At 52.6% G+C, this 25,789-nt stretch overlaps 1 protein-coding gene across 2 annotated transcripts in view; it reads right to left on the bottom strand.

Annotated features, from left to right (window-relative positions):
• PMEPA1 (prostate transmembrane protein, androgen induced 1) overlaps positions 1 to 25,679 on the bottom strand; it is a 38,468-nt gene extending 12,789 nt beyond the window's left edge. Inside the window, exon 1 of one of the 2 annotated variants that reach the window (XM_026042252.1) lies at positions 25,488 to 25,679. In XM_026042252.1, the coding sequence (XP_025898037.1) occupies positions 25,488 to 25,590 (103 nt within the window). In that variant the 5' untranslated portion in view covers positions 25,591 to 25,679. The remainder of the gene's footprint in view (positions 1 to 25,487) is intronic. The other variant, XM_026042251.1, reaches the window with a different exon arrangement.
• Positions 25,680 to 25,789: the final 110 nt, after the last annotated feature.

Raw genomic sequence — 25,789 nt, forward strand, 5'->3', positions numbered from 1 at the left:
AAAACTGCCCATTTTCCACTGTACATAGGGACTACATTTAATTAAATGTCACTCAGTTTCCCAGGGAAACACGCTGCAAATGCCTAATGGAATCACCAAAGAACTGCTCCAAGGGTCGGGCCTTCACCCCTGGGTTTGACTTCAACACACTTGAAACAACTTTTGTGCGTGGGCCGCACGGGTCCCGAATAGGCCGGTATTTTGCAGCGATTCCTCCTGTTGCTCGTTAGGCAGCAGAAAATTGGAAAATTGGACAAATGAAGAACAAGACTTTGAGAAACCTGCCTGCTGAAACACAAAGCAATGCAGCCGGGTCTCGCGCAGGCCTGAAGAGCCTCCTTGCAGCCTCTGGGAGACACAGGCCGAGTGTCGCTTCAAACAGCAATGGTTTAAACGTGCATAGCAAAGCAAAACACCCCAAAGCTAAAACCCTGCTCCAAATGAGCCTTAGCGTGAAGCAAATTCACAAATATCCACAGTTGGCGGAGCGGGATGATGAAGTAAAGGTCTCTGGGAGGCCACGCAGGGGTAGCAGCCAGAGCCAAGCTCGTCATGGGAGATGCACAGAGTTTCTCCAGACATGACAAAATTACCTGGATAAATTAATAAAAAGCATTTGCAAATCCAYGGTGGGCACTTTCATCATGCACTGCTTCTCTGATTTTCCATTAACACCTCAGGTATTCACAGCGCTGCCCTTGCCCCGTGACTCCAAGCAGCACACAGCAGAGCTGTGCATGTAACTGACTGCGTTTTCCTTCCATCCCAATTTTCTAATCTTTTCATCAACCCCCACCCTTGGGCATCTTTTACTTGCACAGGTTCCTTGCAGCCCTTGATGGCAGCGCATGAGTTACATAAAAAAGGATCCAAAATAAAGAAGGGTACAGGCACAGCTACGTTTTTGCTTGGGAATGTGCAGGTAAGATTATTCAACAATCATCAGGAAACAGGGGAGATCAATTAAGCCCAAGTAGATGGGTATGGGCAAGAATTTGAAGCTTGAGGACGAGAAGTGCCCATAATCCGTCCTCCCTATTTGCCATTTTCCAAATCCTGCAGTGCAAGCTTCGCGGGAAGCCAGGCAAGGACACACACGGATATGAGCCCAGGAGAGCACCAGGCCTCAACCTCAGAGGCTTCTCAGCRAGCTGGGGCAGCTCCTCCAAGAGCAAACGCAGGAAGACTCCCGGCATAGGGCGAAGGACGGGGCGCTYCTCTTCCCCAGGCGCAGCAAACGTCTTTTAGCAGCCGAAAACTGCACCGCTTCACTAACGCCCTCCAGCACGCACCCGTGTCAGACGGTGTCTGTGGCCCCCGGGGCTCCACCTTCCCGCCGCCTGTGACGGGCGCWGCGCGAGGAGCGCGGCGCCGCGGGACACCCTGCGCCGCCTTCGCACGGAACCGCTGCCCACGGGCGGCGAGAGGCCGCCTCGGACGAGACGTGATGGAGGYGACTTTCAGCAGCTCTCAGCATCTCTGGCCCACGGCAGCAGCAAGCGCAGGGCTGTGGGAGCCCCGAGAACTGGGTTAGTGGAAGCAGGAGGAGAGGCGCCCTTATCCCTCGTGTCAGCTGCTTGACAGGCCTGGYGACCTCCTCTGCTCGGCTCTGCTGCCGTCTCGGAGCGCTCCCGCCCCGGCTGTGCTCCTGCCCATGGGCACCAGCGGGAGCAGGGAGATGCGCCAGGACTGTCCTTGTCACGGGCAGCTGAGAACCTATCACCGCCTCGCACGACCCCATAACGAAGCCACAAAACGAGTCCTAATCACTCCCTGAAAACCCAGCACAAAGCACCCCATACTGTCTTGTCTTACTCATTCCAAGCAGAGGAGAACCAGGGCAGCGCTGCTGAGCTCATTTTAATCCAKGGGGACATCCATGGAGCAGGCCTGAACTCGGCCTGGCCCCTGGGCTCACGTACCCAAGGTGCTGGTTTCAAATCCCTGCTGGTCCCAAGAGCTCGTGCCTGCCCCCACCGACTGTGACCACCTCCCAGTTTGGGAGCTCCTTAGGCCAACACGCACCTCCCTGCAAGGCCCTGGGGGTTAAACTCGACAGAATTGAACCCAGCTCAAGCGCGATGGCTACGCCAGACACGCTGAGCCTCTGCAAGAGGATGTGGGTTAAGCACAGTAGCCAAACAGTGGGCATCATCTTCTCCACTCAAAGCAAAGGAATGAGGATTCGGGAAGAGCCGTGTGAATAGTCACCCTTCGGAGCGGTGCCTTTAGCAGGAAATAACCTCTCCAGCAACCAGCTGCCTGGGCTGTGGACTCTGCCAATCCCCACGGGCAGCCAGAGGTACCGGGGCCGACTCTGGCACCACCTCTGCGAGCAGCCCCTCGCCCTTCCCTGCTCATACACTGAATAAAACACGAGGCACAGCCGCAACACAGGGTGACGGACACAACCCGGCGCGGTCCTGTCCTTCCYGGGCTTGCCTGGAAAGGGGCTGGCCCATTAGGCTAAGCCTTACATGTGAACTGCTCTAATTTAAGCAAGAACCAAAACAGCTTCAGGCAACAGCTGGAGGCCAAGGGTTGCCAAAGAGGGTGCAGCATGGAGCATTGCTCCTGGTTTACAGAAGCTATTTCATCCTCCAGATGCCAAGCTCCACTTGTTAAAGAGGCCACTGTTCTTGCTCTCAGAGGCTGCAGGAGGACGAGGAGATGAAAGAACAAAGGACTAAAGATGGCAGATTACTCAACTTCTGTCATTTGTCTCTTAGGTCATCTTAGAAACAATCAGACCAAGCAAAGTCATTACTCCAGTATCTATGCATGTGTTTATCTGTTATATTTATCTGTTAAATACCTCCATAAACCACAAATGAAGGGTCTGTCAGGCCATCAACAACTGCTTTTGTTCACAGGAAGGCACAGAAAGTACTGAAGACAGACACAGAGCGYGGTCCTGCTATTGCCAATCAGGCACAAACCAGGACTATCTTGAAGCTAGAGCTACAGCAGTAGAACTAAGGCAGAAAGGAGAGCAGAATCTGGCCCGTGACAACAGACCAGAGAGCTGGGATGAACCAGCTGGGTTTGGTTCTGCTTCATGCACCACTGAGGCAGTTAAGAGCTAAATGACATTTCCAGACTCAACAGGGCTGGCTATGATGTACAAAGCAGAGGTAGCACCATGTGATTTACCRATCCCAGCCTGAGAACCGTAGCACTGGGGCTGAGAATATCTTGCAGTGAGACTCATAAAGGAGCTAGTTTGAGAAAAGTTGTTGCTGGAGACTGGGTGAAGGGACCTCAAGAAGTCGAGTTCATAGTGTGAATTCCTGGACTATAACTGCGATTTTAATATGGTTCACTTTCTTCATCTGTCACCCTGGCTAATCAAGCATTATATCCTCTGAGTCAGTGGCAAACGATGGCCTAACCCTGCGCCTCCCACCTGCTTTTTCTGCTGTTGTCATTTTTGTTTTAAAGGAAACAGTCTCAGTTCATGGTTAGATTTGTGGAAGTGTCGGTTTGGACAGTCCTAGAAAATTTCTTCATCAATCCTCACAGCACCATCACAGCACAAACATGATACTGCTCCTGGTTTTGCACGAGGACCTTCCCAGGCTCACACAGGTTTGACTGCCGCATAAGGAGCAGTTCAAAGGCAAAAGGAAGGGGCTGCCCGGCAGCACTCCCCATTCACACAGCAGCTAAAACATTCAAGTTACAGTCAGCAAGTCTTTCAGCTTGGACACTGCYTTGAACAAGGATCTGTCTAGTGTGATAACTTGTTTAAAGAAGTCCCAAAGACATCAAGCAGCTCCGGGAGGCACAGGRGAACTAAGGAGATGACTTAGGATACTGGGACACTTTAAGAACTTGTATACGCCAACCTTTTCCCTTCCTTTTCGGGCCCATTTCCCTCCTTCCCACACCCCCTCCAGGATTTCAGGGAAACATATTTTATGCACAGTAAACTTGATCAAAACCTACTGAAATTACTGGAAGGAATACAGTGCTTTTGAAGTGATTCCCAAGGGTAAGGCCAGTAAAATCAAACCCAAAGAATAAAGCAATTTTGATTTTGCACTTAAAAGATAGGTAAATCTGCTTGCTCACTAGAAAAATTGGAGAAACTCTCATGGCCCCCACGTCAAGMTAGGAATAATCAGAGCACTATTTCCCTCTTGCTCAGGGGCTCCACAGAGGCATGAGACCCACACGACTTCTGAGGTACAGGCGGGACCTTTGATGTGCATAATAAAAATGAAAAAATAAAAAATAAATTTAAAAAAGTGTACAATATCAGCCTCAAACACAGCCAGCTGACTCTCAAAGACCAAAGAGCTTTTCTTTCTTGGGGTTTTATGTATGGCTAGTAAAAATAAACATATTAATAAATAAAATATTTTCTAATATGGAAATTTTCTAATATGGAAATGCTGGAAATATTCCTGATCAATACGCGGCTTGCTGCCATAGAGGATTTTTTCCTTCCAACCACCAGAAACTCATGACAAAAGAGGGCACGTCGCATTTATGAACTTAGCTATAAATACTTTTGCTAACTGCCATTTAGGAATTTCATTTCCTGCTTGAGCAAGTCCTGTTGAAAGAGGCAATTACCAAATTTGTTTCTAGTTATAGAAATAGATGTTTGTTGCTGCCCACATCTGTTTCGACAGACAAATTGCCAGTCACGGCTGCGCTAKGGAGAGCAAACACTCCATCCCAGGGAGGGCTTTGCCACCTCTCCCAGAAAGCTAATAGCAATTAAATGGATTGGGCTTCCAGTTCCAACTTCTTTTAAGGTCTATCTCTCATTGTAATGGAGCTGCCTCACATTTGCAGGGCTCATAACCTGCAGCTTTGGGGAGTCTCCACGAGGCCACGCGCTACCTGCTATTGACGGTGGTTGGTAGCACAGGGCACCGCTGCCTGCTGCTGCAGAAGGGACTCTAAGGAACATACATTGAATTAGTCACTAGGCTCATCAAAACACTGCAGTGTTAATTCTGTACTAGAGGCAGCTAGTGGTATTATGCTTCACACAAATGAAGGGTGAATGTAGGGAGGAAGGGTCCAAGCTCTTCTCAGTGGTGGCCAGTGACAGGACAAGGGGCAATGGGTGCAAGTTGAAACCCAGGCAGTTCCACCTTCATATGAGGAGGAACTTCTTCACTGTGAGGGTGACAGAGCTCTGGAACAGGCTGCCCAGGGAGGCTGTGGAGTCTCCTTCTCTGGAGATCTCCTTCGCTGGAGATCTCCCAAACTCACCTGGATGCCACCCTGTGCCCCATGCACTGGGTGACCCTGCTGGAGCAGGCGGGGTTGGACTAGATGATCTCTAGAGSTCCCTTCCAACCTCAACCACTCTGTGAAATTGTGAATGAACTCGGCAGCGGCGCATTTTCCTCACCTACAAAGCTGCAAGGTGGAGACCAGCCCGCTGGGCACAGGATGCTCCACAGTGCCAGCAGCAACAGCTCCGGGGACACTGGAGACTTGGGTTCATGGCTGTGAACTGAGGKAGCAGTGCACATACGGGGCCGCAGCCTCTTGAAGCTGCATGCTGTGTAGGAGGCTTTTACCGAACTTCCTTCCCATGTATCCTCCTTTTTCTACTTTCCTCCATCCTCTTTGTCCCCTGGAATGTTTCCATTTCCACATTTTCCATGGAAAACCATTCATCAGCCAACTCCCACCTGGCTGCAGTGCTGAGCCCTGGTACAGGGCCCCTAAGGACTACCCAGGCAGCGAGCCCTTCCTGCAAGGTCGTGCTCAAAACCTGGTGCCACACAYGGCTCTACAGGTGCTTGGCTTGCAAGCCCAGCCCAGCACGATGRGTGGAAGCGGAGCAGAAGGCCAGGAACCCCTGTGACCCAGGGGAACCTCCTGCGAGCTGGGCATTTTCCCAGGCATGAGTCACGAGCTGCCCGCAGCCTCCTCCTCACTTACCAAGCGGGCGGCAGCACCCATGGGCCCACAACGTTCAGCAGATGCGACGGGAGCCCCGTGGTGCCACATGCAAAGGACCAAACACCCCAAGGATGCAAACAGCCACAGAGCCCCGGGATCACGGGAACGGCTGCGGCTCCTCCAGCGTTTGCCGGATCCATGACGCYCCGGGCACCTCAGACAGCCACGGAAACTCGGGAGCAGACGGGTGGTGAAACGGAGGTTGAGCAAGAGGAGCAAAGCCACAAGCAGGGTCGCGACAGCGCTAGRAACTGTAACCGGATTTCCTCAGCTGTGTCCAGGGCCTTATCAGCGGGACACCTTCCCTTTCCATTCAGGAGCACCCCTATATCACAGACACTCTTTCCCAGCTTTCTGCTCATAACAGCGCTGGCACTTCCCGAGGCAAGCTACTTCTATGGAAAAAGGCAAAATCTTAGTTATAGACACAGTTATGCATTGCAGACGAGGGCAAAACGCATGCGGGTGCCCCCCCATGTGGGCTGTGATTTGGTCTCCACGATATTCGAGTTCTCAGAGAGGCCTGAACATCGCCGCATGGGAGGAAATGAGAATACAGGCTCATGGGCACACACCCTCCCCCATTTACACAGCTATTATGTTATTATTATATGCGTATATACATATATACACAAACATATATAGAAATGCATGTATACGCAGGTCAAGAAAAATGGGGGCAAGGTGAATAAAAACGTCCTGGGTGTGATAAAATTAGAGGAGAGGGTAAGAAACCTGCACCTCAGCTGTAACAACAGCCCCAGGAAGGATTTAAAGAACTTCTAGGGCAAATATGATCCTGGAAGGTTTCTATTTCATGGTGCGCTTTGCGTCTGTTCACTTTTAAGTCCAGAAATAAGTGAGGTTTCTCCTCATTGGAAAAATCAAGAGCGCTTGCCTGAGACTGCTCCATAAACGGAGGATGTTCTGGGGCTCCCAGGGGCTGTCCTCGCTGCGGCCCAGGCGGGAAAGGCGCCCGGGCGCATCCGGGCTCCGTGGCCCCAGGCTCCCCGCGCCGAGGAAGCTCCAGGGCGCCGGGCACGTCCCGGCGCACGGCCGCGCGCCCTGCGCGGAGGTGACATCCCGGCTGCTCTGCCCATGTCCCACGGAGCCCGGCAGCTGCCTCGGCTCCATGAGCCAGGTCGGGGGCGGCAGCGGGGGCAGCGCTCCGAGCGGGATTATCCGCCAACACAGCTTGTCCCCTTTTCACCGCATTTAACAATAAAGCGGTAGCTATAGCGACGGGGTTAATTAATGCGGCCGATTTGCATAACCAAAACTCCAGAGCCATTCAAACCGGGCTGATATTTTCATTCTTAAAGCCGGGCCACAGCCGTACCGCGAGCGGATGCCGTGCAGGGACGTGGGGACACGGGGACAGCGGCGGCTGCAGCGCTGCCAGGAGCGCACACGGGGTCCAGCGCCCCCGGGGCACCCGCGCCCCGAAAATACCAGCGACAGCCCAGGAATGTGCAGGAAAACCGGGACGAGAAAACAGGGACTGAAGCACCCCTGAAAAACAAATAAATAAATAACTAAATACRCACATAAATAAAACAAGGGGGGAAAAAGTGATTTGGCGGGGACGGAGGGAGTAAAGCGCATTCCAAGACAGAGGGGGTAAGAAGATAGGGAATGTAAAGGTTTCAGACTATCGTATAACCAGAGGGGGAAATGTCTTCTCACCACAAACATGCATCTGCATGATGTCTAGACAGTCATAAAAAGGGCAATTAAAGTACTGCAGGCTGCAGTAAGCTAATGTCTCCTCTCCGAGTCTAAACAGTCGAAACACACTGTGCTAACTCGGGGGGGGGAAAAGGAAAAAAGAGAAAAAAAGAGCAACTATATATATATATAAGGAGAGAAAGGCAAGTCTGTAAGGAAAAACGGTCTGAAATTCAGCTTTAAGTAAGCCGGTAAATTAATTCAACCTTGTCAAATCTTTGCCTTATAACATATCAAATATTCCGCCTGCGTCCTGTCTAGACTGCGATAACAAAGGGCATTTAAAGCCCTGCAAGATGCGCTGACAGAGTGGCCATTTAAAGATGCAGTATTGCTTTCCCCATCTAAAACGATTTGTCAGACGGAGTTAAAATGAAAATGATAAGTAATCACTCTGGTTCACAACCAACATTGAAAAAAGGAAAGAAAGAAAGAAAGAAAGAAAGGAAAAAAAAATCCATTCCACAGCCCATAGATATAAATCCCACTAAAATCATTCCAATATGTCATTCCGGGGGGGATTTGTTTGGCGCTTGCTTTTTGTTTTGTTTTGTTAATGAGACGTAGCTATCTTTATGCAGCACATGCCCTTCTAAACAGGAGCAGGCTTTAGGAAGCGAGCGCTCAGCTGTTAATTGATTTACCATGATACAAGTTGATGACTTAAGTAAGATCCTGCTAGAAYGCAAGGGGTTAACAGCCAAACCGATTTTTTTTCCCCTTGCTTCTAAGAAAAGCTGCATTTACCCTTGCAAGCTACAGATTTAAAATGAAAAAAAATACACCCTTCTGTATGAGGAGCCAGTCGGCTCCAGTAAGGACACAGAGCAAGCTGGGAGTCCCTGTCCTGCCTCGGGAAGGGAGGAAGGAAAAATTAAGGCAAATCTTGTGGGTGTATGTAGTGTTTTTTACTGAGAGAGGACAGTTTTCCAGGAAAAAAATAAAAAAAAAAAACAAAAAAGCAGATATAAGCACTTCTAACACAAGGAACATTTACCACCCTGAGTTTTGTAAACTTTCAGAGAGCCCAAATGTTCTGAAACACGGGCAAAATCGGTGCCGCAGCTAAGCAGGACCGACAAACGATGTCCACGAGAYAGCAGAGACAAATCCCTCAGGGACAGGTAACCCAAGGAGCGCCCGTTTATCACAAAGCGCAGCTCCGACTTGAAGATTTTATTGTAATCTTGAAAGACGAGAAGGCCCTGGCGAAAGGGGGGAGGTCGGAGCCCGCAGAGCCTCCATTCCAACCGCACCATACGGTGGCTTCGGCRGGGGACCGAGCGGGCGGGAGCGTCGCAAGTTCACTGCGGGGTTTACTGCAGTTTATCGCTGCTCCTCACCCCGCAACATCCCACCAGCATCTCATTCGCACCTCCCTCGGCCTCCCCACCCTTGTTTCTTAATTATTATTTTAATAAGACTGTTTCCAACTTCACTGCTCATTCCGCAATAGCCCAAGGGCTACAACTGTTCATTAGGCAGAATTTCTGTTTTAATTGCGCTGACACAGATGTGTAGGTTATCTGGAAGAAATTACTAAAATGAGCAGTAAAGAAGGGGGGCTGGATGCTTTTCTCCCTGACGAAGGGTTTAATTTAACATTACTCCCCCCGTACAGGAGCGGTGTTGAACCCAGCRCAGGGGAATTAACCTCCATTCACCCCACACAGGTGTCGCGGGAGCCTTGCGGGTTGGCGCGTGCCCTGCGCTGATGGTCCCAAGGGAATCAGGACCCATCTGCAGCAGGATCTGGCCACGCAAGTGCCAAGGAGCAAAGCGGGGCCCAACTTTGTGCACTTTGGTGTCTGCAAGAAGCAGGTACCACAGGGAATGCTCTGTTCTGGACATTGGGMGAGCAAATCAGGGAACATGAGGTCGCCGAGCATGGAAGTGACCCATGGATGTGGGAACACGTCAGAGGAGAAGCACATGGCACCATGCGGCCTCCATTCTCATGTACCTCTCACTATTGGCCGCACTGGTAAAACAAAGTCCCTGGTGAAGGCTCAGCTTTAATTAACGCTGCACGTTCACCCGGTTGTGGCTTTTGGTGACAGGAGAAGCAATTCAGAACCAAGACTCCTTGGCAAGACCTTGAAAACACCGAGCCCTGGAGGCGAAGGGGACAAAACCTGCAGTTTTAGCAGCTCCCACCCGCTCCCACATGGGCACTGCAGAGCTGCACGTTTCATCCTCATTCCCTGTGGGACATCAGGACCGCAGCGGGACAAGACTTAGTGCGCTGGGAGCCCCTTCTCCACGCATGGAGATGGAAACCACGAGGCAGAGGMCGGCCTTGTGAAAACATCACAGCCCTCGATGTGTGAAGAAACAGCCGCCCGTGTCACCTCCACCCGAAAGCCCCACTTGCGTTCGCGCCCACGCGTCGCACACACGTGTGTGCACACCAAGGGCAGGAGGGAGCCAGGGCCAGCATCGCTTGGCTTCTCCGAGGGCGCTGCCTAATAAGGGCTGCAGGTTTTGGCTCACTGCTATTATTTAATAGATTTTAATTCAATAATAAAAAGGAGCCTGCCAATTTTGTGTTATGTCTTTTTTTGCCAGGAGAAAAAAAAAATAACAAAAAAAACTTATGTGAGAAACTTGCTACCAACTTATTTATCAATTCCCTCTCCCTCGCCTCCTGCCACCCCGAGCAGGTCAGACGAGGAGCTGCCCCGGTGACACCGGCACAAACGGGCATCGTGGGGCTGCCCAAAGCCACAGASCCGAGCAGGCCACGCAAGGAGGGGACATGAACAAAATGGGGCACATCAAAGGTTCAGCTCCCATCTCCAAACGCAGCCGAAAACCGTGAAGAAAGAATTCTCCTTCAGCAGAATTCATCTTTGACTTAAAAAAGGAAAATAAAAAAAACCCAAGTGCTTCGCGACAAAAACTCTGCATAAAAAAAAAAGAATCTTTCCTTTGTTGCTAGGGGACTTACTTGCTTTATATCTGCGGAAAACCCTTAAAATACTGATATCATATTTTTAACAAACCGCATGCTAGAACTCGAGGCAGCAGCACAGCCGCTCGGCGCCCGTCCCCGCCAGCTCGGGCCTGGGCGCTGCCTGGCAGGCGGCTCCAGACGTATCGGCACAGGCTAAAAGGGGGTTATTTCCATGTTGTCAGTGAGCGCTGGAGCTGCRCTGCTCTGGGGGATATGGGGGTGAACCCCAGCGTGCCGGAGGAGCGGGGGGACTCGCCGCTCGCCCACCTCTGACCTGCCCCACAGAAGGCAGGGAGAACGTCTGGACCGGGTGCCCGGGTGAAGGGGTGCTGGAGCTGCCCCACGCCGCCCCACGCGGGCCCGGCCATGGCAGTGTCCTGAGGACACCCCAACGTGGACAGAGCAGCCCCAAGGACTCCCCAACGCCCAGAGGAGAGCGGCCTCCACGGAGCCCGGACGGCCTCGGAGGCCCCTCCACACCCATGTATTCCGCACGCGCCCTCCTCGCGCTCCCCTCACAGGCAGCTCGCGTTTCCCCTTGGYGGAAAACCTCTCCCCTTGCTTAAAACCTTTTGATTTGCTTTCGCTGTTCAGCTCGGTTCAATGGGGGATGTCAAAACGGTCCCTCTCACACGAGCCTGGAGACACCAGTCCAAAGGGCAGGAAAACGCACTCAGGGACGAGCTCAACCCTTCTTGGACAACCCTGGACAAGCCCCTTTGTGTCTCCAAACTGCAGATGCTCTCTGCACAAAAACACTCAGCAAATATCCTAAAGAAACACCCTAAAATGCAAATACCCTAAGTAAACGCTAGAACTGGTGGCGAGCGCCCAAAAAAMCCAAAAATCTCCCCAAAACAATCCCCAAAGTAGTTTTCCAAACCGTCCCTGCAACACAACGAAATGGGAGCTCCCCRTAGGTGACGGGGCTGCTCTCGCTGCTGCCGCGCACCGGGAATGGGTGGAATTAGCAGTATTTCCTGGCCGTGACAACCGGGTACCATGGCACTTGTGACACCCGGTGTGAGCAGGAAGCACCTCATGGATTATACAGAAGATTTCTTTGAATTACTCAGGTCTGCAGCTCCTATGCAGGACCTTCGCAGGATCATGCAGCTGAGGGATGGGCAAAGCAAAAAGCCCAAGCAGCAAACAGTTTGTGCAGTCATTAAAAGCCCACAGTCTAACGAGAGGTGCAATATCAGCTGACTGAATACRCTGAACTCAGGAGACAAGGGGAGCTCCGTTCCTCACTTTGCTTCCTGATGACACATGTGCCACTTCCATCTCCCTCAACCCAAAGAAGACTTGAGGACAGAGTTTCTTYTCCCCTCTCACTCCATCATCCTGATATTCCATCTCCAAAAGAGAGTTCCTTCCACAATTTCTCCCCGGGATGCCCCAATTTACAGGGCCAGAGGGAATGGAGCTGGGAAGGGTGGCCGGGTGCTGCGGCTTTTGGAGCACTTGCATGTACTCTATTTTTGGTACGCGTGCACAGGAAGACTGACAGCTCCTACAATGAGATTTTAGCAGCAGTATGCAGCTATGGAAACAAACCAATTTGAGCTAATATAGCAAAATACCCAAACTGACAACAATGAAATCAAGGCACATGTATATGGGCATTTTCCAGGTAGACCGTTGCACTGAGCCTGACCCGGCTTCTAGGAAACAAGTGAGGTCTGTGTGTCAGCTCGGACACATGACATCAATAGAAACCGAAATCAGTCACTGCATTTTCTTCTAGTCACATTTTTTGTCTTGTGAATTTTGCTTCATGCCAACCCCCTACCCAGCCCGTTTATTTTAACAAATGTCACGCGTGCATCTTCCCCAGAATCAGCTGGGCTGCTCTGTGGTGAAGACAGTGCCTCTCTACCCTATATACCCCRTCCCCTGGCCACCTTCCTCCAGGAGCAGGAGAGCTGGCACTAAAACCCAACAGAAACGGCTGCACCTTTTTAGTTTTGCTCTCCAGTTTGAGGAGAGTTGATMTCAAGGTCCCTTTCAACCTTAAGCATTCTATGATTCTGTGACAGGACTAACAAAGACCTGCCTGGCGCTCGGCTTGCTGCTCCTCACGTGGCAGGAGACGACACTCGGCAAAACTGAGTCTCTTTCAAAGGGCAACAGATTCACACGCCGGCGTGCAGGGATCGCAGACAAGCYCCAACGGGGACATTCAGGAGTCACCAAGAATCGGGAAGGGACAGCAGGTTAAAAACCCAGCGAGCAATAAGCAACTAGAGACCCGCAAGGCTCCCTTGGAGCAGCCCTATCCCAGCAGAGCTCCCTGAAAAGCCTTTAATCCCTGCATCCACAGCCGGGCACAGCCGGGGACCACCCTGTGATGCCGGCACCGATGCTGCCGCTCGCGCTCCTGCGGCTCCGTGGCCTCCCGGGCGCTCSGGTGCCGCAGCCGGGGGCACGGAGCCGGCTCCGGAGAGCTGCCCCGGAGCAGGGCGCTCCTGTGCGCGCCCATCGGCACCATGCGCTACCAGCACTGGCAAACCCACCTTTTTTGCCCTTGCGCCAGATTCCTCCCATCTGCCCCCAAATCTCCCCCTGGGCAAGGCAAATTGCTCCTAAGGAGATGGGCTGGGAGAGGATGAGAACCCCAGGCCCACCAGCATCCTTTGGAAAGGGCTCCTCTCCTCATGCACCCTCCTTCTGCAGCCCCAGGACAGCACTGGGAAGCCGCTGAATAAACGCTCGGCACGTGCACAGATTCCCGGCAATATCAGCCCAAGCCAGGGCTGCAGACAGGGACCCAGACAGGGCAGGCGAGGCCAAAAGCCACCGGACACGGGAAGCTGGCTCTTGCCGACTGCGGCTCGGAGAAGCCCAGCAGGATTTCCTGCACCTCCGTGCGCCGCTTCCTTTGGCGAGGTTTGCAAACACRGCCCTTCACAGGGCTGGACTGCAACGCACAGCGGAGTCAGAATGACTAAAATGTGAAACAATAACAAAAACCCACCAAAGAGTACAAGTTTGTGACAAAGGAACAAGTAACTGGAGACAGCAGGGCACAGCTCCCTCTTAAGAAATGCTGCATTTAATTTTCTGCTGTCTACATTCTAAGAAAAGCACAAGTTTTCACTTGGATCTCTTCTCCTCTCTGCCCAAGGGACAACGGCACATATGAAACAGGACAGAGAAGTCTAGGCAAAGCTCAAAGAGCAGCAAAGCCAGGGCTGGGTCCTGCTCACCTGCCTTCCCAAATCCCCGGGCAGGGCTGCTGGGAGCAGGGAAGTAGCTCCAAGGAAAACTGAGGCTCCCTCCTGCTGCCCGGCTGATTCGCAGAACCCTCGTGGAGAGCAGAGCCGCAGGTCGAGCTACGACAGCACTGACATAAAATACCTCATTTACCCACACCGCCTTCCCCGCAGGCTGCAGCGAGCAGCCCTGCCGCCGTCGGGGCCACCCTGGTCTTTAAATAAAGCCACTAAAGTATTTCTTTTCTATTTCACTTTAGATTAAGGGTTTTTTTTTTAAATAAATGCTTGATAAAAGCCTAATAAGGAATTTGTAGGTATCATAGGCTTGGGAAAGATCTGAGGGTGGTTATAAGGAGAGGTCATGAGCTCTATTGACTTCTTGAGCTCTATAACAATTGATTGGCCATTTATTAAAATAATTTATGCGGCACTTCCTAATGGTGGGTTCTTCTCCAGCAGGTTTGAGCAGGCCACATTTTGCACGGAGAGGCCCTACTTCTCAGGTACCCTCACAGCCAATTCTAAACCGACAGAGATAAATAAACATTATGGTGACAGTAAATACGTAAAAGCAGAGGGTCTTCTGCAAAGAGGCTCAGCGCAGACCCAGCCGCCTGCCCCAACACGACCACCTAGGCCTGGTTTTGTCGGCCCCGAAGCGGGGCAGACTCTACCCAGCTCAGCGCGAGTCTGACTTCCACTGCCTAAAGAAGCAATCAGGTTTCTACCAACTTTTTCCCAACTACTTTCAAAAAACACAGCAAAGGCCCTTCCCTCATTGGAGAGCTACTCGCTACTTTAACCAGAGCAATGACACGTGGAAGAGCGTGCAGGCTCCACAGGACGTTCGGCCTTTGCAGAACAGCAGAGGAAGAAGAAAATCCCATCCAGGATTCGCAAAGCGCAGTCAGACATCGGAAGACTGAAGCTCCCCAGATGTGCAATATTAGATGTCACTGCACACCCTTCCTTCCCCTGAACATCAGATACCTGCTGCTCTTAGTGGGTAGAAAGCCACCAGTGTACTCACTGCCAGTAGGGCAATGCAATTTGCAACCCGTTTTGTCAAGGGACTAACAGCAGCTACAATGGCACGACCGGCCTTCGCAATGACACCCTGGCAGCTCTTGGAACGGTTCCCTTGACCAGCTTATGGGGAAGGGTGGGACCCAAGGAGACACTTGCAGGAAGAGCGAGCAGAGTGGAGCTGCACGAGCCACCCCGGAGCAGCTGCTTGTTCCCAGGGACACCCACGGCCAAGCACGGAGACACCTGCACCTACGTGGGCCCTACAAGGTCTCCAAGCCCCTGGGATGCTGTAGAGCACCCTCAGACGGTCCTGTCCCTTCCAGGTGCTTGTTCATCACCTCATGGGACACGGGCACCTCAAGGCAAGACACTCGTGGGCTGCTGTCCTTACAAGCACTGTCATCTCCGCAAACAGGCGCTGTCAGATCGCAGCGAAACACAGCACTTTCATTAAACCCTGTCCCGAGCAAGCAGGGAGACATCATGGGGTGTTTAATAGGGCAATCCCTGGCCTAAACCTTGCACTAAAACCCAACTGAAATTCCCAGCAGAAGAATTAAAAGCGAGACACAAACCAGCAAAAAAAAGYATCAGGAGCAGGACAAGTCATTACTTATCACCAGACCGTGTCTTACCAGGTATCACTGCTTGCAGAACCGACTGGGCTGTGTCCCTCGGAGGAAGGCAAATCCTTGCAGGCCCCTTAGGCCGCCCGGGAGCCGCTGCTCCACAGCCGAGCGCAGCCGGCGCCACGGGTTGCTCCTCCTGGGAGCGAGTGCCGGCCCTCCTCCCTCCTTCCCCTTTTATTACGGAGCACCCAAGAGCTGTCTGTTGCTGATAATGGCTAATTGGTACTAATTAGTACCTGCCACAGCAGCCCTATCAGCTGATAGACGTGGCTGTTACCCCAAGAGCAATCCCGGGGACACCAAAGCTACGGCGGCTGGAAGCAGGAGAGGCGATTCGGGAGCTGTGTTAACACATCATCGTTCCTCCTGAGGAAGGCTTTAAAAAGCGACTTTCCCCAGCACCTGAGAGGACAGAGATAAGCAACTTCTTCACCTTAGCAGAAGGTTAAGGGAGCGAGTCGCGGGCAGGACGCGGGGGGCTCTGCTTTATTGCAACGGATCCGCAATCCCGACGATTCACCGGGAGCCGCAGACACTGAGCAGGGGAGAGTGCAGCCTGGCAACATCTGGAATTCATCCCTTCCTCCCGCTGTATAAAAAGGAAAAAAATCATGCCCTATTCTTTTGGAGAAAGAAAAGTGATTATATAGAATTATAACACTGGGAGTAAGAAGATGCAGAGAAGAGCGGAAATTTTCTCTGAAATGCTGTTTGGACAATTAAAAAGGGATGGTTTTGAAGGGGAAACAAATCACAGCTCAGCTTTTCCACCACGCTTTCCTCCTATATGTTGGCTAACACACTTGGGAAAGCAACGGAGGTTTTGCTTCTCCCCCTTSCAAACCTTCCATAAGCAAAAGCAAACTGCCCAAGTCTTGGGTGCTTGCAGATACACCAAATAAAAACAATTCTCCCCATTTCCCCAATTTTCTATGGGAAAAGCATCTCGAGGAGCCAACTTTCAAGAAGTGGAAGTGCAACCCGTAATGCCACATCTCTCCAGACAGGAGAAGGGAAGGGCTTTAAATATAGAAACAGGAAAGACCATTTGAGTTAGCTCGAGGATGCGAGGTCGAGACACGATATCCTTCACATCCTGCGCTTCCCCCGGCTCCCACGACGCCCGCACTGGTTGTTGTCCGAGCCTATTTTTCACCCAGAGAGGGGTGAAACAGCCTCCACAAACACCCAGAGCTACTGAATTACCCGGCTGCTAAAGGCAGCCGGATGGATCAGGCTGCGCCCTCGGCACGTTCAGCCGCAGGAGCCGCCTGCTCCTCGCCTGACACGAGGGAAACCCGAGGGAAAGGCGGGCAGAGCCGAGCCCGAGGGGCCGAGGTGACCCCAAGCTCGGGCCTCCCTCCGCGCAGGGAGCGCCGCGGGGCACAGGGGCTCCCTTTGGCACGAGGCCGGGCAAGGCTGCTGCCAGCCCCGCGCCGCTGCTCGGGTCCCGCGGCGCCGTTCAGGGTKCGGCATTTCACGAGGGTGTTAAATTCAGAAGCCATAAAATTCTCCATGCCAGAAAACCCATTATACCTATTTTCCCAACACTCAAATTAAGCTCGCATTTAAGCCCCCTCTCTTACCCTCGTGCTACAAAAAGCGTTTCTTCCACTTGAGGCATGCTCTTTTAAAGATCTTTTTGCTTAATTTAATAGAGGTTTAACAGGGGGCTGCACGTTCCTGGAAGCACAACCAAGGCAGCAACACAGCTGCAACATACGGCGGCCTCCTTCCTAGAGCAAACAAGAAGAATAGGAGGCCACGCAAAGCGCCTCCAAAACCCAGGAACCTGCTGAGCCTGGAGAGCTCTTGTGGGCTGGAGAGCAGCAGATCCCCATGGTCAAGGCGAGAGAGAAATTCCTCAGCAACTGCAGGCCCTGTTAACCCACGCGGAGCTGAACTAAACCGTCCCGCAGATCTGAGCGAGCTCCTTTCAGATCTTAAATCAAATAAATGCGGTCATTGTTTTTTCTTTTTTTAACTGCACTAATAAAAAGCACAGAGYGAATGTATTAAATTGAGGCTGTCCATTATAGGGTTATCATCCCTTACAGTTCAGGCCTGGATGGCAAGTCAGTGGACACTGGGAGGTATTTATCRGGAAAACCCATGGGAATTGTGAGGATTAAAAGCTGTCAGTGAGGTGGGAGACGTCTGTAACCCGCTGGTCTGTGCTGGGCCCATGCACAGCTCCTATGGCCCCCGTGCTAATTCTGGGGCCGATCACACCCTCAAATCCAAACAAATTCCCATTCCCATTAATGYGAGTGTAACAATAAAAATGAGATTCTTCTTTCTAATACAGGAGATTATCATCATTCAAGATAAATCCTATTCTGTACTGTGTGCAGCAAGTGTCTGTACATCATGTTGTCCCTTAAGCATCCTGAAGGTATAAAACTTTACRAAGCACTTTCAGAGCTCACTACTGACAAGCCTATTTCTATGAGCTGCACTAAGTGACTGAAGCTGAGAGGCCGTCTGTGTAAGGTGGAATAAGAGTGGAGGGGAATTACGAACAAAATAAAAACACAGGACACACGGGGACGAGTGGGACCTGCTTCTGCAGCTCCTTCACAGACACCAACTCAGGAGCAAGCCCTGAAGACACTGATGGTCTTCAGCTCTTGAGGAACCAAGTTCCGCTGTGCTACTACTCACCAAGTGCCCAAGAAACCCCAACAGGGGTACGAGGCTAAAGCGTGCACTGAGACCCTGGAATGAGCTCAGGGCTCTGAAGCCCCCCAAACTCAGGATTTCACCCCAATTGCTTCCTCAGGGTCTTCCCCGGAGACCCCAGCCAGTTCTCACCTCCACAGATGAGCACGAACCATCACCACCACCTCTGGCTAGGGGTGCGGGAGCACGTGCTGCTCGCACACAGCAGCACCATGCGCAAGGGAGGTGAGGAGGGCTGGGACATGACTCCCTTTGCGGGGACCTCCCTGCTGCTATTGTCAACGGCAATAATCAATATTGATATAATAAAGTAGCAATAAAGTACTAGCAATAGTGAAGTGTTGCAGGTGAGGTGCGTGCCCGGGGCGGCGCAAGGCCCGGCTGCTCCGCGCGCAGACGGAGGCGGCTCCGGGCGGCACGGCCGCGGCTCCCGAAGCGCCCGTCTCCGCGCTCCGCGCTCACACGCCTCTTGGGAACCCATCCAAATGGCTCTGCTCCCTTCCCGCTCGCCCTGCAGGTAAATCTCACATGTGGCTTACACAATCTGTTGACTTAAATAAAGTAAGGGCAGAAGAAGAAATCTGTTCAGACATCAGAAGAGGCTCATCAGTCCTTTGGGCAAAAGTCTGGGCCACTTCCCCGTCGGAAGAGCGTTCCGCCTGTTGTCTGAGGCCGCCTTCCCGCCGCGAGCGCACACGCAGAAYGGGGCAGAGCTCTCAAACCCTCAATAAAAGCACAGCAGTGACAACGCTGCCAAGTTCTCCCATATTTTTGGCCAGCGCTGACGCTTAAATTCAATTTACAGAAATTTAAGGTCCATGGACTTTGTTCTTCGTTGCTCCTTTAGAAACCGAACGCAGCAGGGAGCAACCGTGCGAATGTCCCCGGCTCTGGGACTCTTGGCCACGGCCGCCTCCAAATCCCACACCACTGCTTCGCTCCTGCCTCCAGCCTGCATGTGCCAGTGCAAGACACCCTCCAAGCTCATYACATGTCCTACAAGTGCAACACAATCCTCAATGTCCCCAAGAGCAGGCACCAAGGCTCCACGGTCCTCGGCGAGCCCTCCAGAGCAGCCTCACCAAAAAGGCCCAGAAGAGCTTTGTACCCCTAATGTTGGGCTTTCCTCTTTGTCTTGACCATCTCAAACCCTTTCTGGCCACGCTGAGGCTCAGCACTGAAGTGCCACCTTCCCGCCGTGAGCACGGCCGGTGCAAACTCTGCCTTCCCAAACCCAAAGACGGGGATCTCACCGAAGCAACCCTGAAGCGAGTGCATCCAGAAGGGCTTCTGGTAGCAAACTGGAAAGGGGAAAGAAGATCAATTCTCACAACTAGTGAAACGGGATACAGGCAGGGAAAGGAACTTCAAAAGATGCCCCGTGGTCGCCCAACCACCACTGTATCTACAAGACGCTGCACAGCCATTCTGCCCAGAATGCAGAGAAAGTGCTGCCCCACGCAAGCTTTGTCCAACTTCTGCATGCAGAGGATGCAGTGATTGAGGTCTGCACCAGCACAGAGCGGGAATTCCCTGCTCCAACACTCACACATTCAGTTAGTGTCTGAATCTTGCGGTAGGTAGAAGGGACGAGCGCAGCAGTTACCATGGCAAGTTCCTTAAGTGGAAAAACTCACCCATTCTGCGTATCAGGCCCRTGTTAGCATTTAAGCTGGACCTATCGTAGGGCTCTAGCAATGAACAGATGTGGCTTTTGAGTAATGGTTAGTGTTACTTAACCGGTTATATTCACTAATGTAATTGACACCTATTCCATCATCTTTAATACACCCACTTCTTTCTCCGATACCATAAATAGATTAGAAAAGTTGCTGCAGATGGCCATGACCCCATTTGTTTGTGCACTTAGCCATGTATGAATCACTCTTGGCTTGTAGCAGCACTCTGGAATTACTGAAAGATAACTAGTCGGCACAGACACCAATAAATGAATCATGCTTTCCACAAGACCAAACCTTTGGGCTTTTACAGACTCCAATTACAAAGTAAGAAGAAAAAGAACAAAGAAATTACTCAGCCTATTTGCACAAAGTCATGCAGAGTTGATTCACAGTTTTACAGAATTATTACTGACAATCGTTTGCAGGGGGCTAGAGTAAAAAAACAGCTACCTGACATATTGGACAGAGCAAAAAGATATGGGGGGAAAAAAAAACCCCAATCATGTCCYGTGTGTATCCTTGAGAAGCTGTAGAGACTTTTGTGCAAGGATCACCTTCCATTCTCGGTAGGGTTCAAGCCCGGGGGTTAATCGCTCCGCATGCTCCCAGGTGAAGTTCCACCTTGCTGGTTGCAGTGGCCGAGTTTGCAGACGTGGAAACCCTGCAGACACCTCGCAGCCGCAACGCGCTGCGTGCACAGCCGCTCTGCAGGCACCAGCAGGGTGCGCAGGGCACAGGGTGGACACGTGCGAAAGCACCTGCCACTCTAAACGTGCACCTCTGAACACAGACTGCAAGGGAAGAACTACCCATCAGAGCCATTCTGCTGAGGACATGTGCGAGACTGGAAGCACCACAGAATGCACAAGCGATCTGAACGTCCACCAACATCGACAACTTGCAWGGTGAGTTTCAGACAACGTCCCGGATCTCTCCAGGGAATGCTACATATACCACATATCCCTATGAAACGCTCCCTATGGCAGTGCTAACGTATATCACAAATAGTGTGTGTGAGCATAGAAAAGTTTTAAAATCACAGCATTYTAGAGGAGGCGTAAGCCTAGTCTTACATCAGCCAGAAACACAAAGTTTGATTACTTTGTGGAAAAAGAGGGTATCACATCACTCATCACCTCAGCAAGGCCGTGTTACTATACACACCGGCAGCGTGTGGCTGCCTTGTGACACCCAAGGGCGAGGAAGCTCTCGGCGCCGGCGTCACCCTCGCGAGACCAACGCACGGGCTGCAGCAGCTCGAGAGCAAGAGCTGAACCTGCAGGCTGCGGGGCCGAGCYCTCCCGCGGGGCCCAGGTCAGCACCCTGCCCCAGGGAGAGGCCCGGAGTCACACGGATGCAGCCACGCGATCCAAGGCACTGCAGCTTTGGAAAAGCAGCCAGGTTAAATGCCTTTGGAGCGCTCTTTGCCAAGGGCTGTGGGGCTTGGTCAGCTATCACACCACGCAAAGGYTCTGCCCCTGCTCTACGTGGACGTCCTTCGCTGCCAGCCTGGGACACCTWCAGTCCAGGAGGGACCGAAAAGAGTGTCAGAAGAGCTACCACCCAGCACCAAATGAGCCTGGGAAAACCTCCTTGTTGGCCTCTCATCCTTAAAACCACTGAATTCCCACCAAAGGTATCAACCCTACCCCAGCTGGCTGCAGGAGGGGAAGACTCTCCTCAGGATCTAAGTGAAAAACTGAATGAATACCCTGAATTGCTACCCCTCCCCACCTGCCTCCATCCCCACTACAGCAACCAACGCACCCACCTCTCCCGTAAGAGCAGACTGTAAGAAACGAAAGAGAACATCTTCTGCCCCCAAAGACACTTGATCTGAGGGTGTGCTGTAGACAGAAGGGGAAGAAAAAGATTCCCTATAGCACCACTCGAGCAGGAGCAGGTCGTCTCCAGCAGCTGCTGAAGCACCCTCTGGACTCGTGGTCTTCAGCAAGGCCATGCAAGACCACGAGGACGCACGTGCTAAACACCAGCATGGCCTTTCTTAGCAGGAAAGGCCASGAACCTGCAAGAAGAGGTGAATATTAAGGTAAAGTGGAGAACACGCTGCAGCAGAAATGTTAACGCAAGCTCTGGCTTCRCACTGGAGACATTTCAAGGGACTCGCAAAGCTTTGATAATATTTAACATCTCTACTAATTTCCTCTTTGGTGTAATCGTAAATTTTCCACACTAGCCAAAAGATCTGGGATGAACTACAAGTTCTAGCTGGCTCCGACGCAGACAAGAAGAATGTCTGCTGTTACTATTTTCTCTTAAAACATACCTCTGCAAAACTGCCTTAAAATGAGAAAAGGGAAAAAAAGAAAAAGAAATTGTGAAACTGTCGTTACAAAGAAGCATTTAAAATGCAGATCAAAGTGCTGCCGTGGAAGCTGTACTCCTTGCCAAATCATCAAAGCTCTCTTTACTCTCAACAGCTCCCCAAATCCTCTGATTTGGATGATAAACCTCTACAGTTGAAATTTATCTGTTTAAAAGAAARAAAAAGAAACAAAAAGAAACAAAAAAACCCACACACCTCTCTCTCATTTCCAATTACTTCATTAATCAGTTCGTTTTAAGCTATTTTCTTACATTAGGAAATCAGAGCAACTTCCACCTATGTGCGTACGCCTGCAAACATGCCAAACCCCCATTTTTTAGCGCCAAAAGCTGTTTGGAGCGTGGAGCGCTCAGGCACCTGGGTCTGCTCCCGTAAGCGGCGGCTCCAGCTGCCTACTGGTGTCCTTCCCACAGTCACTGGGACACCAGGGGCTACCCCACGAGCACTCGTGGGCTCGGTGCCCCACGGGCAGCGCTGGATGCTGGTGACCGAGCCCACGTCCCAAACCCCAGCGAGGTCCCTYGGATTAAGGTCCCCAAACCCCGACGAGAGTTTTTACCTGAAACACGACCAAGCGACACGACTGCGCAGCGAGATTCTCGGCAAAGGAGCGTGGTTGTCACCACTATYAGTGACACTCTGCTTTTCGGGGCTCGCCTTGGAAAAATCTCCTCACCTCAACCCACTTATAACTCGGATAACACTTATAACAAATTCATCCTCAAGCTGGACTCATCTGTCCACCAACTGCGAGCCTGGAAAACCCACAGGGAAAGGGAGCAGCGGCGGGGAGGGAGGCAGAGGGGACAGGCGCTKCGCGGTGCCCTTGTGCCCGCAGCGCTCGGCGGCAGCTCCGTCAAGTCCCAACTTGTCCAGGTGATCCCGGTCCCTGCCTGGGAACTCCTGGCCTTGAGGAAAGAGGAACAGTTGCTACTTCATCTCACACTTTCCAGCGCCGCTCCGCGAGTACTCGGGCTCTAACAACGTAACATGAAGCAGGGCAAAGAGCAGKGTTGTTGGGGAGGGGATGGAGGGTACCCAGCACCTTCCCGGCCCAAAGTAACGGGATCACTGTGCCAAGCTTCCTCCTGCAGACACACTCCCGCGCCAACCCAATGGAAGAACCGGCTGTGCTGTGTCCCCACGCTGCGACATCCGTGACGGAGGGTGTCCCCGCTGCAGYGGGACAGCGGCGCAGAGCCACGGGAAAAAAAACTTGGCCTATTTTTCCTCCCGTTTCCTCCTTTGTGCCCCTTAACACTTGCATTCAACGCCAACTATAAAACACTAGGACCAACTCAGCACCTCAGGATGGGAAACCAAGCATGATTTCCAGAGCCAGAGCAGCACTACAGGACGCTGAGCCCGGCGGGAGCCACCGGGAACACGGTGGGAGCCATTGGGGACACRGGGGCAGAAGCCTCCCGGTCTCAGCTGCACTCGGGCTGGGACAGCACAGACTGCACATGTTGGGCACAAACGCACGTTCAGCTTACTAAAACACTCGTGGCGGCTTCCCGACGTATGYTTGCCCTGCTAGGAAAGCTTGGGAGAAGGAGAGGGAAAAAAGGAAAAAAGGGGGAGCAAATCAGCGCTATGCAGAACTGGGCACCTCCCTGAAGGGCAGGCGCCGGCCGCTGTCAGCGTCAGGAAAGGAGCGAACTGCCAAAGCGGCAGTTTGGAAGGGACGGAGACGGGCTGCGCGGCCGAGCCATCTGCGCTGGGTTTGTTATTAAACCGAGGAATGTGAAAACCTAGAAGTGGCGGCCTTGGGCGCAGAGCGGCTCTCACGGTCGGCCCCGCGCGGCGCAGACCCCGCGGCTCCCTCCGAGAGCCGGGGAAGGGGCGCACGGRGACCCCCAGCAGCCCCGCTGCGGCCCCTGGGCGCCCTGCAGGACGGCAGCTGGTGCCACGCTGCACATCTGGAGCGCACGGTCCCCATGAGGAGAYGGTGAATGGAAGTCAAGGAACTGGGAGGGAAAAGGAAGGAAAAAAGCAAGAGGAAAAAAATGTAAAGGGAATTTATCAGGCTCAACTCTGTTCATCCTGCGGAGCTCAGCCTGGGGGTCGCCAAACAGCTGGCCCTGCAATGCCGCTAGAGCCCTCGCATCCCACTGAGACACGGCCACGACTCTAGGAAGCCACCCACAAACGGGGCACGCGAGGGTGGCAGCGGGAAGGCACCCACAAACGGGGCACGCGAGGGTGGCAGCTAGGGCTCTGCTCCGGGTGGATCATCCCTTCCGCTGGGAAGGACCCCGTGGGCAGGACCCTGTGGGCAGCTCCCGACGGGAGCGGCGCCCGGCTGCAGCCGGATCCCACCGGGCACCTGCGGCCTCCGCCAGCCCCATCACGAACGGCCACGTCCCAACCGGGCACCTGCCCGCGGGCAACCCCTGCACACGGAGGATATGGGCAAAGGGAGGGGAAAAAACGGCTATTTCTTTAAAGAAAAAAAAAAAAAAAAAAAGAACAAGGAAAGAAATTAAGACCGAGTTGTTCCCACAAAACCTCGTGCCAGGAGTTGAGGAGCTTTTTTCGCCCTTCAAAAAGCATTACACATTTGCAACTTTTACCATAGTCATAAGCCCTGCTGAGGCACCAAGTCAAGTCTCTGCTGCTCCGAATGCTGCAGGACRCTGTTCCCGGCCGCCCCTCACAAACCGAGCTGCATCTTCATTATTCCCACCCCACTACCGGTACGTGCATCCAGCCCGGCCTGCTGGAGTCTGGGAAGAATAATGCACTATTCAGTACCGGTAGCGTTAATAAAAATCAGGCAAATCCAGCTTAGTTTTGTCTGAACACGAATGAGATTAAATCAAGATTAAATGTGCAGGCAGTACAAAGGGGCCGGGGTTTATGCTGGAACTGGGGATGAGCACATCGGAGCGGCCGGGATGCGCGTGGGCACCGCTGCTCCGGCACCGGGAGCGAGAGCGGCACCGGGCACGGATTTAAATATATATGGTAAATGTAAGATACATATTAACGTGCACCTAGGGAGGGTGGCGGGACCAGGTCTGTGCTGGGAGCGGATGGACGCGGGGGCTCCCTCCTGCCCCATCCCTGTGCGGGGCACCGGGCTCTTTCCCAAGTTTTTCCCTTTCCATTTTGCACGGACTTGCTGGGGCTTCCCGGCGCTGGGTGCCGTGCGGGAAGGGAAGGGAAGGGAAGGGAAGGGAAGGGAAGGGAAGGGAAGGGAAGGGAAGGGAAGGGAAGCCCGGGGAAGCCTCCCGCGCGCGGCGGGTGTCACGCACACGGACACGCGGTACTTACTGATCTCCATGCTCTGGAACAAAGACCTTTTGCAGTTGCATGTGCAGGACACATTGGGCTGAAGAGCTACGGCCGTGCTGTTCAGACCCATTAAGTTATACATTTAAAACAACAACAAAAAAAAAGAAAAAAAAATTTAAAAAAATAGTAAAAGGAGAGAAGAAAGAGGCGAGCGGGGAAGCGGCGGCACAAAAGGACGCGGCGGCCGCTCCCGGGGCAGCGCGGCGCTGCCGGCTCCTCCTCGGCGCGGGCGGCGGGAGGGAAATGCAGCTGCGACCGAGGGGAAAAAAAAAAAAAAAAAA

Source organism: Nothoprocta perdicaria, unplaced genomic scaffold (assembly GCF_003342845.1).
Source record: "Nothoprocta perdicaria isolate Ctin4 unplaced genomic scaffold, notPer1 scaffold_3, whole genome shotgun sequence".
In the NCBI taxonomy this organism is placed as follows: Eukaryota; Metazoa; Chordata; class Aves; order Tinamiformes; family Tinamidae; genus Nothoprocta; species Nothoprocta perdicaria.